This window comes from Penicillium paradoxum, assembly GCF_028828445.1.
Source record: "Penicillium paradoxum strain IBT 22861 chromosome Unknown utg000005l_segment0_segment0, whole genome shotgun sequence".
NCBI classification, from domain to species: Eukaryota; Fungi; Ascomycota; class Eurotiomycetes; order Eurotiales; family Aspergillaceae; genus Penicillium; species Penicillium paradoxum.
The window spans coordinates 2,453,920-2,471,516 of NW_026643183.1; the positions used below are offsets into that span (position 1 = coordinate 2,453,920).

General features: G+C 48.2%; 9 protein-coding genes across 9 annotated transcripts; 5 read left to right on the top strand and 4 right to left on the bottom strand.

Annotated features, from left to right (window-relative positions):
* Positions 1 to 135: 135 nt before the first annotated feature.
* On the top strand, positions 136 to 805 carry ltpA (tyrosine protein phosphatase LTP1; the record flags this gene model as incomplete). Its single annotated transcript, XM_057176982.1, has 2 exons — positions 136 to 196; positions 249 to 805. 2 exons carry the CDS (start codon positions 136 to 138, stop codon positions 803 to 805), a joined length of 618 nt encoding a protein of 205 aa, XP_057031284.1.
* A 259-nt stretch (positions 806 to 1,064) lies between these two features.
* N7457_005939 (demethoxyubiquinone hydroxylase family protein) lies at positions 1,065 to 1,808 on the bottom strand (the record flags this gene model as incomplete). Its single annotated transcript, XM_057176983.1, has 1 exon — positions 1,065 to 1,808. The coding sequence occupies one exon, from the start codon at positions 1,806 to 1,808 to the stop codon at positions 1,065 to 1,067; it is 744 nt and encodes a 247-aa protein (XP_057031285.1).
* A 472-nt stretch (positions 1,809 to 2,280) lies between these two features.
* Positions 2,281 to 4,251, top strand: N7457_005940 (RNA polymerase-associated protein; the record flags this gene model as incomplete). Its single annotated transcript, XM_057176984.1, has 5 exons — positions 2,281 to 2,489; positions 2,549 to 3,110; positions 3,163 to 3,298; positions 3,350 to 3,489; positions 3,538 to 4,251. The coding sequence occupies 5 exons, from the start codon at positions 2,281 to 2,283 to the stop codon at positions 4,249 to 4,251; spliced, it is 1,761 nt and encodes a 586-aa protein (XP_057031286.1).
* A 436-nt stretch (positions 4,252 to 4,687) lies between these two features.
* On the bottom strand, positions 4,688 to 5,693 carry N7457_005941 (HVSL domain-containing protein; the record flags this gene model as incomplete). The annotated part of the gene is made up of 3 exons (XM_057176985.1): positions 4,688 to 5,114; positions 5,174 to 5,399; positions 5,450 to 5,693. 3 exons carry the CDS (start codon positions 5,691 to 5,693, stop codon positions 4,688 to 4,690), a joined length of 897 nt encoding a protein of 298 aa, XP_057031287.1.
* A 2,734-nt stretch (positions 5,694 to 8,427) lies between these two features.
* Positions 8,428 to 9,237, top strand: N7457_005942 (uncharacterized protein; the record flags this gene model as incomplete). The annotated part of the gene is made up of 2 exons (XM_057176986.1): positions 8,428 to 9,063; positions 9,118 to 9,237. The coding sequence occupies 2 exons, from the start codon at positions 8,428 to 8,430 to the stop codon at positions 9,235 to 9,237; spliced, it is 756 nt and encodes a 251-aa protein (XP_057031288.1).
* Positions 9,238 to 10,981: 1,744 nt separating this feature from the next.
* On the top strand, positions 10,982 to 12,716 carry cpdS (uncharacterized protein; the record flags this gene model as incomplete). Its single annotated transcript, XM_057176987.1, has 4 exons — positions 10,982 to 11,141; positions 11,203 to 11,348; positions 11,397 to 11,817; positions 11,881 to 12,716. The coding sequence occupies 4 exons, from the start codon at positions 10,982 to 10,984 to the stop codon at positions 12,714 to 12,716; spliced, it is 1,563 nt and encodes a 520-aa protein (XP_057031289.1).
* Positions 12,717 to 13,011: 295 nt separating this feature from the next.
* Positions 13,012 to 13,312, top strand: N7457_005944 (uncharacterized protein; the record flags this gene model as incomplete). Its single annotated transcript, XM_057176988.1, is given in 2 exon segments — positions 13,012 to 13,169; positions 13,189 to 13,312. The coding sequence occupies 2 exon segments, from the start codon at positions 13,012 to 13,014 to the stop codon at positions 13,310 to 13,312; spliced, it is 282 nt and encodes a 93-aa protein (XP_057031290.1).
* A 297-nt stretch (positions 13,313 to 13,609) lies between these two features.
* Positions 13,610 to 14,338, bottom strand: N7457_005945 (uncharacterized protein; the record flags this gene model as incomplete). The annotated part of the gene is made up of 1 exon (XM_057176989.1): positions 13,610 to 14,338. One exon carries the CDS (start codon positions 14,336 to 14,338, stop codon positions 13,610 to 13,612), a length of 729 nt encoding a protein of 242 aa, XP_057031291.1.
* A 531-nt stretch (positions 14,339 to 14,869) lies between these two features.
* N7457_005946 (uncharacterized protein) lies at positions 14,870 to 16,728 on the bottom strand (the record flags this gene model as incomplete). The annotated part of the gene is made up of 4 exons (XM_057176990.1): positions 14,870 to 14,999; positions 15,375 to 16,342; positions 16,394 to 16,491; positions 16,551 to 16,728. 4 exons carry the CDS (start codon positions 16,726 to 16,728, stop codon positions 14,870 to 14,872), a joined length of 1,374 nt encoding a protein of 457 aa, XP_057031292.1.
* Positions 16,729 to 17,597: the final 869 nt, after the last annotated feature.

Here is a 17,597-nt window from a genome sequence, read left to right on the forward strand (position 1 = left end):
GTGAAGGCATCCCGGTGGGGACTTGGGGCCTATCGATAACATCCCCCCCCGCCTCTCAAACTCGAAGTCTTCACAGCTGTATTTTTCATATTTCCAGTAAAACCAAGAGTCTTCAACTCTATTACCCTGTTACACATGGCTTCCAACTCCAATGGACGCCCTGTAAGCGTCCTATTTGTCTGTCTGGGAAATATCTGTCCGTTATCACATGTTATTCCCCGCCATTGTGCCATGCTAACCCGGTCTAGGTCGTTCGCCAATGGCCGAAGGAGTGTTCCGCAACCTCGCCGCCACGCACCCCTCTATCGGTGAGATCGACTCTGCTGGTACGGCCGCATATCACAGCCTCGAGCCGCCTGACTCCCGCACCATGTCTACTCTGCGCCACCATAAGATCGCCAACTATGAACATGCCGCCCGCAAAGTGACTCGAGAAGACTTCCTTACCTTCGATTACCTCCTCGCTATGGATAAGGCCAATCTGAGCGACTTGCTGGATGTGCGCGAGTCGGTCATTGCGACACTGCAGAGAAAGACCGATACCAAGGCCAAGTCGAAGAGTTCGCGGTCGCATGTAGATGCTGCCATCGGTGCGTACGCGGCCGACGCGAAGGTTGCGGAAGTACGGCTGTTTGGTGATTTCGGCAAGGGTGGAAAGTTACACGAACGCGTCGGCGGTGGTGAGGTGGTGAAGGATCCTTATTATGGGGGCGCCAATGGATTCGAGGAGGTCTATCAACAGGCTGTGAGATTCTCCCAGAACTTCATGGATTACTTGGAGCAGAACCCCATTGTCTCCGAGTGAATCGTGATGACAAATGCAGCACGAGGATAAAAGTCAGAACCATGAGACTCAAGACGGTGCGGTGCCTACGCTAGTGATACCCTGCAGCGAGCGATTGACATAGCAAATCGGACATAGCGCTTGAAATTAGAATGTATAATGTTGAAACATAACCAGCAACATCGAGATAAGGAATCAATATGGTACATGAAGTGCTGAACGGCAACAGAATATATGAATGACAGCGCAAACCGCACAGGCATTTCAGCAGGGTGGAACATCAGATTTTCTCGCTGATCTTGATAGCAGTCCTGCAACCAAGGCGAATGACATCGACAAGCGGATCATAGGGCTTCGCTTCCTTTGAGTCATTGGCCACGGCGTGATCGAGATGTTCTAGTTCCTCGTCGCGAATTCTGCGGAATGTGGCCAACATTTCCTTGAGTTCATCATCCAACCGTTCACCACGTTTTTCGGCATCTGCCTCCCATGAGAGAATCTCTCTCACTTGATCGTTGTAGTGTGATCCAATCTCAGTCTCTACCGCTTCGGTACACGCCATCGCGGCTTCGCGACCCAATGCTGCAGTGGACCAACCCAAGAATGTGGCCGCTAGCTCCCATGCTGGATACATGGCGGTTGGACGGACCTGGTGCTTTGCGACAAGTTGATTAAAGGTCTGAAGATGGCCTGCTTCTTGGTCGTACATGTGTTTCATCAGAGGCCGGAGGTGTGGGTAGGATCGTACGATTTGAGGAGTTTGTGCAGTATATATAAGCGTCGCAGCGAGTTCACCAGCTTGATTCACTCGCAAGGCACTGTCCATAAACTCTCGTTGCTGTTTGCTGAGAACATATAGAGGCTTGGAATCGTCAGAGGTGCTGGCGGTAGTCGAAGCCTGCCGACATTGGCTGTGTTTCAATGTTGACGGGGCGAGGAAATCCAGGTAAATGGGAGATGCTGCCCGTGCGGAAGAGCGGCAATGCGACAGCGCACACCTGCGGAAAATAGGTAAAGAGGCCATCGGTCAATTGGAGTGGGATATAGATGGAGCAGATTCAAGCCCTGAGGAGCATGAAGTTCGTAGGTCGCGGATAGGCCGCTTATACCGCCTTGGCGCTGCCGCGCGCTTATTATCGGCTTGGCATTTAACGTCATGAAGCCGACGGCAAAGGCCAACTTGCGACGACCATCTACGCGCTTCTCACGATTTCATTCATTACGTCCTCCTTTGGTCCCGTGTACAAAGTGTTTGTTGAATTTGGGACATCACTTTATCCAAGACGGGCAACTTCGGTCACTTCTGGAAGCTGGCCTACTTTTTTGATCTTTGGAACGACTCCTGGAAACAAACCGATTGCTCAATAGGAACAGGGATAGTCCGGTTGTTCTAGGGGTATTGACTATTGTTCTAGAGTTATTGAATGCCTATTGATATATAGGGCAATTGTTCATCCAGATTATATTGGGAGTATAAGTCTATTGAGACATTCACAATGGCAGACGATTTGGACGCCGAGCTGCTCGCTTTGGCGGGTGACTCTGAGGAGGAAAACTCACCACCCCCCAAATCCCCAGCGCACTCTACTTCTTCACACACCCAAGACCGAGATACTTCACCTGGAGGCATGGGTCGCAAAGGAACTGCCAAATCGGCGGGCCGCCGATCACGCAAGCACTTGAAAGATGAATCGGAGGGAGAGGTGTGAGTGGCACCCCTCATTTTGATAACAAAGACCCTTGTTGACGTGTCAATACATATAGGTCCGACGACGGCTCCCATCACTCTCTTCAGTCTGCCTCCATGTCTGAGTCTGAATCAGAGGCAGATAACTCCGGCGACGATGACGAGGACCGCCCCATCTTCCCATATGAGAAGCTGTACTACTCCGCCCAGGATAAGAAGGATATTATGGCTATGCCTGAAATTCAGCGCGAGGAAACTTTATCTGAGCGTGCTCAACAAGTCGATCGCCACAACCAGGACCTGGCTCTTCGCCGTCTGCTAGCCTCTCGATCGCGCGAGGAAGCTCGAGCTGCTAAGAAAGCCAAGCGAAAGGCAGGATCCGCTGGCCTGGATGAAAACCAGCGCAAGAGCTCGCGCCAGAAGACCACTCTGGGTGGCCGCAAGGTTGGAGAAACTTCCGGAGCTATCGAGGCCTACAAGCGCCAGCGTGAGCAAAAGGGCAAGCGTGATGAACTTCGTCGCCGAGACCCTACAAAATCTCGTCGTCGCTCGCGCTCTGTGGGATCTGATGTTTCGGATGAAGATGCTGATGCTGAGAGTGATCTTGAATTGGATGACCGTGTCGGCCGCCCTGCCTCTGTTCCCAAGGATGACCCCCCCCGCTGAACTTCGGGAAATCCGACGTGCTCAGATTGGACGCAACAACTTCGCCAAAGTTTGCTTCTACCCTGGATTCGATGATGCTATGGTTGGCTGCTACGCTCGTTTGAGCATTGGTCCGCACCCAGAGACTGGCCAGAATGAATATCGCCTGGGACTTATCACTGGTAAGATTTACTATGCTTCAAGCCTTATTGCTCCATGCTCATTTTTATTAGGTATTACTCAGGGCAAGCCATATGCCTTGGAGGGTGAGAACGGTCGCTCATTTATCACTGATCAGTATGTCAAGTTGGCACATGGAAAGGCCGTCAGGGACTTCCCCTTTGTCACCTTTTCGAATTCCCCACTCACTGAGGTTTGTTCCTTTCCCCAATATTTTGGAATCCAACTAATAGTCAATTAGGCTGAGTACCGTCGTTATGTCCAGACCCTCGCCGTTGAGGATTGCAAGTTGGCTACCAGGGGCAAGGTTGAATCCAAGGTCATGGACATCAACCGCCTTATCAACCATACATTCACGCGCGAAGAGCTGAACGAGAAGCTACGTCGCCAGGGAGCTTTCGACCAGAAGAAGAATGTGCTCAATCGTCTCGAACTCGAAAGAAACCTGGAATTCGCCAGAGTGAACGGAAACACGGATGATGCTGAGAGGATCGAACAGGAGCTGCACAAACTGCTCCACCCTAACCTTTCCTGGGGAACCACACTCGATAAGAAGGAGGTCGATAGGGGTCCTTCGGAGGCTGAGCGAGTCCACAAGATTAACCTTCGCAACCAAAAGCTTAACATTGAGAACGGTCGTCGTGCTCAGCTCGAGGAAAGAAAGGCTGCTAAGAAGGCTGCTGAGGCTGTTGCCCGCGGAGAGGCTGCCCCAAATCCCTTCATGCGTGTGCGAACAGTCGCCAAAACCCATCACGATGTTAGCGGAGCACCCAAGCCCTCCACCGTCGAAACCCCCAAAGATACCCCCAAGTCGAACGGCAATTCCGCATCAGCGGCACCTTCCATCTCTCGCGCCACTCCGAAGAAGCCCAAGAATGGATTCATGATCAGTTATCGCAACACGGATGATGAGAACATCGCAGCTCTCGATATGGACATCGATATTGAGATTTAATCTCAATATGCCGTGTCTTTCTACGATTTTGTTCCGTGAACCAAGTTCCCTGGCTCCAACCTTTCGAGATATTTGTGTCTGCACCCCTGAGACGCCTTTAGTAGTGATTGGCTTGAAGCCTTCGCTGCATTGTGAATGTAATTTTCTTTTCTTTTCTTGCGCGATATTTGAGGAGTCCGTGGGTGATCTCGGCGTCAATTCAGAAAATAGCATTGCGCTTTGTATTATGAAATTTCTGGGAATGCAGCATGAGCATATCCCCATCTTCGCTGTTTTTCGCAGCGCAGCATGTGTACACCAGCAGATAAAATTATCAAAAAGTTTAAAAAAAAAGCAGAAATATCACTTGCTAATCCGATAGGTATTTGTTCCTTTCATAATTGCATAGAAGTACAAAACCAGGTCATCTCCACTTCTTGCCTGGATACACCCCATATCATAAGGTCTTCGCCAATGGTATACTAGCAACATGGTTCCCAATTTTCGCCTTGACGCTGTCGAATTTCACATGGAGGCCTTCCAAAGCGCGTAAATCTATACCGGCAATCCGTTCACATTCCTTTGGACTGGGTCCCATCAGACTCCAGCCAAGTGAAATATGAAAGCAGCCCGAAAAATCCTCAACAGGCAGACTACTGTTCCGGTCAATGCTCTCTCTATGGAGCGACGCGCTGGTCTGTTGCCCTTGAACCTGGGGCTTTGAATAGAGAGGCGGTTGACCAAAGCGGGCAAGCGTGTCATTCGACAGCTTCAGAAGACGGTTCAGACCATCATGACTCGGCTTTTGCACGCCCAAGACAAGAAACCACCGGGTCTTCTCATAGTTTGACGACCAATATAGTCTATTAGGTCGGACGTCAAATCTAATCGAGATGTTAGACAATTTTCTTCTTGCTTGGGTATCTGTAAGTGAACAACGTACGACTGAACATGCGAATCCTGGATAGCCTCTTGCAGCGACTCGGTAAATGCAGCGCGCTGCTCGGTGCGAAGAACCACCGGCCTAGATAAGCTGATATGCAATGGTAGCTGGGCACCAAGATCGCTATGCAAAAGGCTGTGTACGATAGGTGCAGCTTTGTCTGATGAATTCTCAGATTGGGCGATGATATCTTTGAGGACTGAAAGCTCATCCTTCGTCGGATACCCTGTCAAAGTCAGCGGCTGGTACGGAAAAACGCCAGGGCCAGACACTAACATTCAAGGTACAGGTGTGTTGGCCAGTTCCCTTCCACATGAGGAATTACACGTACTCGGCCTGCATGGAGATTAGGGTCATCTTGCACGCTTACACGTGTGCTCGAGGCATAAAGGTTGTGGAACGCTGGAGGTAGCGGGGGTAGCGATGGCCCTGGTGGATTGAGTCGAGGTTTCTTGGCCACGGGGGGAGAGATTCTCAGCTCCGAGTCGGATTCCGAGTCAGAGTAATGTACTAGAGGCATCTCGTCAGTGTTGGGAGGTGTTTGTGTTTTGGAGGTCTGGTTTCTCGGATGTGGAGAATACTCTAAACCCAAGGGCCAATCACCGGTCTCGATTTGATCTATAAATTTGGGTGTTGGCACTCTCTTCTGTGTCAGTTATGATGCCTCGGAATCCTACGCCTATCGATTCCTGGCTTTGACTACGTAGCCTGGTCCTTGGCTGAGCTTCATTAAGGCTGAGAATTGTAGCACAGACCAGTAGTCGCCCAGCACACCCACATCGTGTTGTAAAGTTTGTGCAGCGTTGTTGCCAGAAATGGCCTCAGTGAGTCCAGCTCATCACCGCTCTCCACATGTGTGACGAGTTCCAAGAGAAAGCCACTAGACATTGACTAACCATCGATAATGAGTTAAACCCGGTCGGATTCTGATGCTAACGGTTGGACAGCCCATCAAACTGCAAACATGATTGATGCGTGCGACTATTTGGCTAATATACACATTAAGCAAAATTACCATGTAAACCTCTGGAGGAAACTGTTGTGTCTGTAGATCTATCTTTGAGAAAAAAATTCAAGAAAGGGGGGTGAATATGAAATGAATGCCTGCTTATCCACCAAAAACCAACTACATCGAAATTGATATTTAATCGGGATCAACATATGTTAATATCTAGGCCTTCGTAAGCCTAATTCCCCTCACTACGGAGTACAGGGCAAAATGAAGAGGAGAAACCAAAGCTGTTAGTACTCATCAAGATCATCATGGATCATTTATGCTTGATGTTTGTAGGCGGGCTGGTTCTTAGGAGTCATCTGGATGGCTACGTTCTTGATTATATGTCTTATTGTCCACATTCTTGTTCAGCTGTTCCACTCCCTAGTAGACATATTTTACTTTTTGTAGATAGGTCCATCTCTCGCTGAGTATCTATTCCTAGTATTCCCAAGAGATCCCTGGACCTGCAAGCACCCTAAAGGTGGAGAGCAGAGATATTCTCACACACACTGTACGGAGTAAGGCGAATCATGTTGTTGACCAAATAATTTGGGGAAACCCATCCATCCACCGACATAGAATCGTACTTCAACTTGGCAGAAAGAATGCAATGAGATCGGTTGCTGCATCCTCGAGCGCGGCTCTCACCGCCACAAATATACTCCTATTCTTGGCCTCAGAAGTGGAGGTGATCTTAACTTAACAAAAAAGTTGTTTATTGGGCTTATAACATGCGAACCCCTTGTGGATATAGGCATATCATCTAGTCTAGCGTGTGAGCTGTAAAGACGGTGCGGCTATGGGTCAATATCGATTGCTCATATAAACGTGATATTGAGATCGACACTAGCCGCCTTGCTATTTAGATTATATTTTCGTGGTTCTGTTTAATTTGGAATGGCTGATATCCTCTATACGGAGCAGGGAGTGTATCAGACTATGTTCATTCACTACTTTGTGGCTTTATTTAGCTCTCCCACAACAAGAATATGGATTATTCCTCTCCATTCTATGAAGGGGAAATAATATCATACCAAGTATCACACACGGAAACAAGGGCACTGAGGTACGGGGTACAGAGTACTCCGTAGATCTATCGGATATCATTCTTCTTGTTATCATATTGTTCTTTAAGATGTAAATCAACCCCATCCAATTATGTGGCTTTCGATTGTGCGGAATACAGTTGTAGTGTTGACTGGATAGAACGGAGATTTATTCCCCGAAAACCGAATGTCCAATGGCTTAAAATAACCAAGTTGAGGCTAGATGATAGTCGAGCTTGGACCTCCAAAGGGAGCAGCGGTGAAAGAAGAAACAAGCAAGGAGCACGACGGGGTCTAGACCTCAGGGGATGACACCCTGCTAGTCACTCTAGCGTGGGATGGTGAGGAAGCTAGCGATAAGCTTAATCCATGAACGAGTCATCGGGAACATTCCCTCTGACCCTTTTTTTTTTTTTTTTTTTTTTCTGTTCCTTTTTTTCTCCAAGTAGATTGACTTTTTACCATGAAAGATGACGCTTCATACAAAACAGAACCAGAAAAAAAGTGGAGGTGATGCTTGGACTGTAAGGATAGCGTCATGGCCGATCGGTACGTGGAAGTCTCGGATGCCGATGCAACATGGGCCTTGCGTACATGTGTTTAGTCTAACCACGGGGTTATTTTTATGTAATTGCAGATGAACACTGGAGTACGAATCCTCCGTGCTTAGATCTAGACAACCCTAGATACGAGGTAGAAAGTAATCATAGGATGTATAACATCGTACCGATTGGTAGACGGAGACGACGGAGTAGAAGGAGATTAACGGCCTATTTCTGCTGAGACGACCCACCTGATCTGGGGCCTTTGACGTGTCTAGGCGATAATTGGTACATAACGTTGGAAAATCTCGAAACCCTCGAAGAACTAAGCCACATTGGAGACTATCGAACCATGTTTAGGATCACTACGGAGTATGCGCAAGTCGTCACGTCACGTCCGTAGTTTCCTTTAGTATACGGAGCTCTCTTGAGTCACAGATTTTCTTTTCTTACATCCATCTCCATATCTTCCTTCATCTTTCCATCCTTTTCCAACATTCTCAGCCGCTGTACGAGCTACCCTGCATCGCTCCTCAGCCTGACCTATACTAAATTTGGTACTTCTACTTATAAGGCCGCGTGATCCTCCGCAAGGGCCTGGCATCGCCTTCTGCCCTGGTTCCCCTTTTTCCTTTTTTTCCCGAAAAGACCGCTCTATATAATCCCGGAATGGCAGTTGACTGCATTTCCATGGCCTCGCGCCATCATCCTCACTACTCCCATCACTCCTTCAATCAAAGTAGTTGTGATCGACACCCAAGCGCGGGGTTCAACATCGGCAGCAACAACCCATATGCCCGTTACATGTCACCGGCGCCGTCGAACTATTCTCGACGGTCGCGCATTGGAAGTGTGAGTTCCGTCCCTTCCATCTGGTATTCCGGGACACCCGAACATTACCCGGTGGAGCCGAGACGTAGACGGGATCACTCTACTCCTCATCGTCGCCACACAACCAAGTACTCCCGACATTCGCAACTTGTGCAACCCGATGTCATCGACCAGCTGGACAATGTCACGACTTTCTCCTATCACCACGAGGGCCCGTATGACGCTGCCTGCCCGGAAAGAAACCGATTCAGTCAGTCCAGTCCTCTAGAAGCCGTCAAGGAGTCCAATGCCGAAGCCCTCCGGGCCACTCCACACCACAAGATTGCCGACGCTTTGAACAGCCACCGTCCATTGGATGGCGTTGCCTTCTATCCCCCTGGAACCACGGATCGAAATGGTCAAGAATACTCTTACGAAGAGGGTTCAAACATGATGAACGATTTTGCTGGTAATTTCATGCGTCTTCCTGGCACGGTACGTTTTTCTTTCTATTCTCTCTGATGTCACAATCCCCTAACTCTGTTCTAGAAATTCACGGATGAAGACTTCAAGAATGATCCATTCTACAACCGTCCTCTGGTGAATCCATTCGCTCAGCTCCGGAGGAAAATCAGTATGCGCCTCAAGAAACGCCGCAAGACTGATTAAATCTGTCTCCTCGCACTCGACAACTTCACGAACTCATGACTTGCCACCTGATGATTCTTACGCACTTTAATGCCTGGATAATGCCTGTACGCACTTGGGAAAACTCGGGGTTCCGGCTTTGATTTTGATTTGTTTTGGGATTTGGCCATGTGTTATTCTTTGGTTCTCGAGTTTCTTGGTGATATGATTCCAGAGGTCACCCTTTAGTTTGGAAGTTTTATAATACGGGTCTATAATTAATCTTGTGTATATCGATATGTCATGTCTTCCTCGGCAAATGAATCAGACCCGGTTCAAGCTTTTCATCTCGTGTTCGTGTTCAATGTGACCGGTAAGCCCGAAGCTGCCCAATATCACGAGAAATAGTACTCCGTATGGGGTTTCTCGTTGGCACCTTACATAGGTCTTGTTATGTGACATATCTATCTGTACTCCGTCTTCTGTCAACCTAATCCTCCGTACGGAGTACAGTGAATGCAGATGTATTTTTATCCCAAACCTCAACATCAAGGTGCCTGACCCCAACCGCCGATCGGGGAATGTCAGCTGTTACATCGTGCCGATCGGCCTCACGCCTTGATCCCCCTCGCAGAGCTGCAGGTCACGCCTTTCGCCTTCCCCAGACTCTGTCCAAAATGACACCTCCGATTCCTCGGTGGAGTTCGTAGTTAGGTGGAATACATCTCAGAGGACTCAATATCAACAGGAACCAATGTTTGAAAAATCTTTCCACAAATAACAAATTCCCAACCTACTATGGAGTACCTAATTCTATATATACGGGCAAAAGATCAACTCCTCGTCGCAAGTTAATCGCTTGCAAAGGACCTTAGGGGGTCTACCAGATGGAGACATCGAATGCATCATAAATGCAGCCAGGTGCGAAGGAAGAAGCAAAGTGCTATAGCCCACGGAAGGTACATAAATTGAATGATCCTGCATTCAGGAGATCCTAGTTGCTCCCCGAGGTCCCTCGAAGCCTTAGCTGCCCAATTTCAAACTCGACTGGGAAGTGAGGCCCATCCGCACGAATTTATTGGTTGGAATATTTTGACGAGTATATATACTAGGCTATGCCCATAGCACAGCAGGAGGCCTGATTTGTAGGTATCAGGTACATCAGGCGAAAAATGGTCCTTGGCCTGAAGCTCGTGTGGACCACCCAGTCCTCCTATGCTAGCGTGTACTAGTGACTTTGATTTTATATGATGTGCAGGATTAAATTCTGCGCCATAAAGAATGTTCAGTCTATCGAATGAATGGACACATTTCTGGGTGCATTTTACAAATTCGCCTTGTGCTGCCTCAAACAACTGGCGTATATAAGGCATACCCGTGTGTACAAGTAGAGCGAACGTACTCCGTATGGTTCCCTCATTCAATCCAATTTACCACTTCTTGTTTCTCCGGGTCGAGGCCTAAAGATCCCCAATTACTTCCACAATCAATCAATCGAGCCCTTGTCCATATCGCTTACGCGATGGAAAGTTGAATTCAAGAGCGGAAGGACAAACCCTGCTCGGGGGGTATTCCGCTTACTCGCGATGAATGGTCTCACAGGAGGCATCATCGGTGGGATATCTTCATTGACAAAGCTTGATTGTGTTTATCCCCACGCATGACACAAATGCTCCCAGTCAGCGTATCACTCCGTCACTGAAACACAGTGGGTTTATAGCTGCACAGCCGGGTGTTTCTGAGGCTTCAAAGCGTGCTCGTCAAGCTCCACCTAGATTATATCAGAATGTTGCTTTTGGGTCGTTTTACCTCATTTGTGGCCGCGGTCGCTGCACTGCAAAACCCACATCTTAAGGCTGCATCTTTTAAACGTCCGAAGGCTTTGCACGAGCAAGAAGCTTGCCTCGGTCGGCCTGAATATCAGTATCTCAATGAGAACACAGAAAGTAAGTGAGAAACTTTGTTGCTGAGTCTTTCAACCCATCTACTTGCACTTACTTGGTATAGAATTCCTTGTGAATGGTAGTCATTTCCCTCGAGTTCCTTTCGACATCGGTGAAAGCTATTCTGGTCTTTTGTCCAACGCGCCTCATGGGAATTCGAGCTTGTTCTTCTGGTTCTTCCCCTCTACCAACCCAGCGGCGAACAAGGAGGTACGTTGTTGTTTAATAAATCACCGTATATGATCTAATCATCCTAAGCTTACCATCTGGCTCAATGGAGGTCCCGGGTGCAGTTCGCTTGATGGCCTGTTGCAAGAAAACGGCCCTTTCCTATGGCAGCCGGGAGTCTATGAGCCGGTACGAAACCCCTACTCATGGACCAACTTGACAAACATTGTCTACATTGATCAGCCTGCTGGCACTGGCCTTTCTCCAGGTCCGGCCACCGTTCAGGATGAGATCGATGTTTCAAACCAATTCAATGACTTCTGGCAGCGCTTTATTCAAACCTTCAGTATGCAGGGCTACAAGATTTACATTACTGGAGAGAGCTATGCTGGGCAATACATTCCGTATCTGGCGGACGCGATGTTAAACCGCGAAGATACCACCCATTTCAACCTCAAGGGTATCCAACTGATTGACCCTTTGATCAACGACGAAGATGTTATGATATATGGTCGGTATTAGCTCTATCTATCAAATCTTGGAGACTAAACCTTCTTACTAACTATGCTTACAGCCCCAGCAGTAGCAGCACTGAACCATTACTCTGCCATCTTTGCACTGAACGACACTTTCATGTCAGAAATTAACCAACGCGCCGACCAATGCGGCTATACAAAATTCTTGGAGAGAGCTCTCACTTACCCACCGCCACAGCCATTCCCGGTAGCACCAGACCCTTATAAGCCCGGTTGCGATGTATGGAATCAAATTGTGAAAGCAGCAACTTACGTTAACCCGTGCTTCAACGTGTATCACTTAACAGACTTTTGTCCATTCCTATGGAACCAAATGGGCTTCCCCTCGCTAGCCGGCGGACCCCACAACTACTTCAATGAGTCCGCTGTCCAGGAAGCCCTCCATATTCCGCCCACCAACTATGCCGTCTGCAATGGCCAGATCTTCCCAAACGGCGATGGATCAGTCCCCAGTGCTTTTGGCCCGCTACCCAGAGTGATCGAGCGCACAAACAATGTTATCATCGCTCATGGGTGGTTGGATTACTTACTCTTCATCAATGGCTCTCTCGCTACTATCCAAAATATGACCTGGAACGGAGGACAGGGCTTCAACAAAACGCCTATTGAATCACCCTCGAACGAACTTTTCGTACCCTATACAGATGCTTTGAACGCCATTGCAAACCACGCTTCGAGTCGGCCTTGGACTGCTGATGCCGGTGGTGGTATTCTGGGAACTGCTCATCACGAACGAGGTCTCACGTTCAGCACGGTCTATGCCGCTGGTCATGAGATCCCACAGTACGTCCCTGGTGCGGCTTATAGACAGTTGGAGTTCTTGCTGGGGAGGATTAAGAACCTGCAACAGGGAGGATCTTTTACGACTCTGTGAACCGTGTCAGACATTCCTTCTTGGTAGCTACAATTAGTTACTACGGCTTTCAAAATTGCATGAGTTCAAGCCAATCAGATCGAGTACTCTTTTTGTGGCATTCACGTATAGTAACGTTGGGGAACTTTCTTGGCATAATGTTATGTTCGTATAGCTGAACAACGCCATAACGTTATGTTCTGCGATGAAGACCCCATATAAAGACATGCATCCTGGAAGTCAAATTCCTCGCTCACACAACTGGATTTCACACTTCAAGAGTCACCAAGTTCGAAATCTTCCTCGAGTGTTCACCATGTCTACCAACAACTACTCTATCCATTCCATTATCGCTGCTTATGGCCTCGCTATCGCGCCTCACGGCTACTACGTTGTGAAAATGATGGCGAACGCGAAGGGCCAGTCCAGCAATATCATGCGAGTGCTTTCAAATTCCTTTCCCCGTGTGTACAGGTATCTAATTGCGGAACAGGCCACGAGAAAATCTATCAAGCCTGAAAGGCCACATCCCAGCCCAAGTATGGGACAAGCTCGCCCGGGCGCGTGGTGCACGAGCTGTCGCTCGGTGTGCGGAGTATAAATCAACGCGGGGTTGAGATAGTACCTATTTCAGGGCCGTGAATTCCAATCTAAACCTAGGCTGGGTCACTATGATTTGGTCCTATTTTCCTCTCAATGTGGACACTGGGAAGCGAAGTGATTCCGGCGATATCTTCAATCCATTAATACTAAGACTCTGATATAGTCCAGTGCTGCTCTATTTAACGGTCATTTTCCTCCCCGTGGGTTAACCAAGTGATTCAAAATTAATACAAAATCGTACATTCTGGTACATTCCATCAAACTGGTACCTTGAACCAACATGATGTGCCTTCATTCCAAAATTGTCCCTTTTACTGCGTCTGGGAAGAAGTAGTGCTGCTCACAGTAGCCGAAGTGGAGTGGGCGACACCGGAAGAGGAGGGGGTGGCAGCCAAAGGTCCAATGTTCAAAGAACCGCAAGGGCTGGAAGGAACAGAGAGACAGTCTCCGAGGTACTGGCCGAGGCTACCAGTCTGGTTGCGAGTGGACAGCACCTGAGCCGGTCCATAGGCAGACACGAGAGAAGTAGCATTCTGAGCGAACAAAGTGGAGTTCACTCGGCTGCCGATAAGAGCGGCGTGGGCGCTGTGCGAAGCGGCCAAACGAGCCAGAAGGAAGGACACCTCGGGCGACTGGGTGTAGCCGGCGAGACCGATAAAGGCACCAGTCACAGTGGACTCAAGGTGGTAGGCCCATTGTGCCCAAGCCTGAGGAGTGGTGGCCTTGGGGTACTTGAATTCGCACTCGGGCTGCGAGAAACCGTCGGCCTTGGCGCCGACTTTCTCGATGGCTTTGCTGCCGAGGGTGTTCTCCTTCTCGACTCCGTAGAGGATCTTCTTATAGGCCAAGATGGTGGCGTTGGACGAGCTGGAGAAGGTTGAGTTCACGGTCGAGTTGTAGTAGCCTCCGATGAAGTCAGATAGACCCCAGGCGAATTGGAGAACCTTTGCGTCTGAGGATGTAGGCGCGCAAGTTGAGTTCGCGGCGGAGGTGGCAGTGGCTCCGGCCAGGAGAAGGCCGACGAGGTTGAAGAAACGCATCTTTCTTGGAGTGGTCTCTGAAGACTTATCGTAGAGTGTGGTTGATCGAAATGTTGTGATGAGAAGAAGAAGAGGTTATGTTGCTGGGTAGGTAAAACACCTTATAGAACCACTTAAACACACAATCCTGGAAGTCATCTTGGATCATCATCGCTTCAACCCACGCATGCGGCAAATGCCGAGTGAATTACCAAGTAAATTTGCCCAATAACCGGTAGTTCTCTCTACATTAGCGTCATGGACCACCATCTAGGGCTCCGTGTCTGGGGATCCACATTATCATCTCCTCTGATGACGTCGACCACTTTATCACTCCAACATCGAAGGATGCTCATTTGATATAAACTGTCAGAAATATAGTTTCGATCCAAGATTCGGTAAGAACTCATGTTTTCGGCATCGCCGCCACCGTCGCCATCGTCGCTATACTCGGCCCGGCTCGGATCATGGCGTCGTGGACTACTCCGTACGAAAACTTAAAACGTTGCATAAAATAGATGATTCTGCGAATTCTTGGTTTCAGATGATGACTTATGTTTCATAGTCATTCCATATTATCTCTAGATGTGTGAGAAATGTTGGCGTCGTGACAAGAACAGGACAGAACACATTTTCATCCTCCCGGATGCTGCCGGCAAAGCCTCCCACATTTTGATAGTCGCTGCCAGAAACCAATTTCTCGTTATAAGTCACGATATATTAGTTAGGTATTGATCTACACGCTAGCTAAAATAGAATAATACTCTTCTAAAGACTGTATAGAAAGAAATAATTGGTCGATTGCGGATCCTTGTGGCTTTGATAAAACTGACAAAAAGCAGAAAAGAAAAGACACGACACGACAGAAAAGAAAAACCAGTAGCTTGAGAAACAAATCTCTTTATTATTTTTCCATTCAACTAACCGGTAATGCAGACATCAATCATCAGCATAGATTTACAACCAAACTGCCTATATAATCTTCATATGATGCGCAACTATACATACTCCACTCAACAAGACACTGATCCCTGTACACAAAATGATGAGACCATACCCACTACCATAGCCCCCAACAGCGGAACCCTTCCAGCTGTCTATGTCAAGCAAAGCCTCACTGAAGGGACCGCTGACGACATTTCCGATTCCGCGCCCAAAGGCAATAATCGAGAAGATGATCGTCGCATCGGCAGTCGGATCGACTTTCCGGACCTCGTGCGTTATTCCGGACCAAGTTGCCGAGTAACAGCCCGCAAATAATCCATATGCGACGGAAAAGACTAACAAAGTCGCCATATTTGACGAGAAACCCCAGAGGAAAAACACAGATAGAGTGCTGCCGACAGTTGAGATGGTAATGCAGGTGATTGCGTGGTATCGATCTGTCAAATGGCCCATAATGACGCTTCCGAAAACCGACGCCAGATTCAGGAGTGTGATGGTTAGCGATGAAAGAAAATCCGTAGCACCGATGCTGCGCGCGTAGGTCGGAAGATAGATGCCCGGCAGAAAGAAGCTCAGCGCCTCTAGTATGTTACCCAGCTGATAGATGCAGAAGATCTTGGTGGTGAGGAATCGGAAATTCAAGCGCTGGTAGTTGACGGTCTTGCTAACCGGTAGTCGGGGTTTGTGGAAGTATAAGAAGGGCGCAGCAAGGACGAAAATAATAATTGCGATAATTCGGAGAGTAGTTTCGAATCCGAATCGAGTCAATAGCTTTTCCAATCCAATGGGGAAAATCAGTCCGGAGACACCAGATCCAGCCCAGGTGATACCGAATGCGAGTCCTCTGCGGTGGACGAACCACTCATCCATATACAAGATGGAGGGACTGTAGGCTATACAACCGCCGATTCCAAAGCCAACTCCTTGGGAGAGGACGAGGTGAGTAACGTTGGAAGAAAAGGAACCCAAAGCAAGAGACAGGCACATTAAAACCAGTCCGAAAGATGAGAACCAACGACCCCATTGAGGAAGAAGGATCATGCCAATAATGACCAGTGGGCAACTCAAATATGATATTCCCTGTGAATTGTGTTAGAGATGTATAGTTGTACGTGGATGCAGTGTTCTCACTGTAGCACATGTTCCAATCACCGCTACCATATTAGAGCCCTGGAAGAATTCATGGTCGTGATAGTACTTCTGGAAGACTCCAAAGGCGAATGCAAATCCTGCGATATCTTGGTTAGAATGAAATTGTCACTTTGCACGGACTCCAAAGCTGGCTTACCCCATATCAAAGCCTCAATCATTACACAAGCTCCTAGAAACATCCATGCCTGGAATCCTCCGTCAACGGGTGGTAACTTCTGTTCGTCGCTCGATATCTCATCCTTCTCAGGGCATAACCGTATCTCGGTTTCACTTTCGGGTGCTGAATCGCTGCAAGTAGAGTGTCTGTTTTTCATTTTAGTGGCGTTCGGTCCAATTTGACAGTAACATTAGAGAAAAGGGTTAGTTCCAACGGTCATTGGATTCATTTTAACTGAGTCTAACCTAGCCGTAAGTTATTTTAGTCACATTGTTTGATCATTGTCAAGGAGGTCCCAGGTTGAAAGGGATGGCAAAAAAAGCCTTGGTCAACGTCAGCCAGGTGACAGTAGGAATTTCCATATGTAGACTATTGTAAGGCTGGCATGCGACTCTCAAAGGCCGAGCGGGGATATTGAGGTAGTATATACACTGGGGTATCTACTCAGGTAGCTCAAACACTGTAGGTGACTCAAGAGTAACCCCTCTGGATGAGTTTGCAATGAAAACCTGAAATGTGATGATTCTATTCCAGCATACATGTAACCAGATACGACCGGCTTTGCTATGTGCTTGATATGGCGTGTTGAGAGTGCCAGATATCAAACCCCTTGTTTCGAGCTTCGAGAAAAAAAAGTTTTTAAAACGCCGACAGTGACGTGCTTTGCGTGGGGAATAGACAGCTTCCTCGGCCTCCAACGGAGGATTGTTAAGTGGAACATCACGAATAACGGTTAGGAACGGACTCGTGAAGGGATTGGAATGTAGAGTATGATCATTGCCAGATGAGGCTGGAGGCATCGGAGAACTCAACCGATAAGCCGTGCCCTATTAGATCACGAGGAAAGCTCCGAGCTGCACATCACTGCCCCTTGCTCGGAAAATCCCCATGTACATACGGAGTCCCACGCTAGAAAACGAGCTAGGAGGCTTGGATGTAGCAATCAAGGGGCTATGAATCCGCCAATCATCTCGTTTCTAATGCGGCGTAGCGTGTACGACGGTAGAGATAAAGGTATGTCAAATG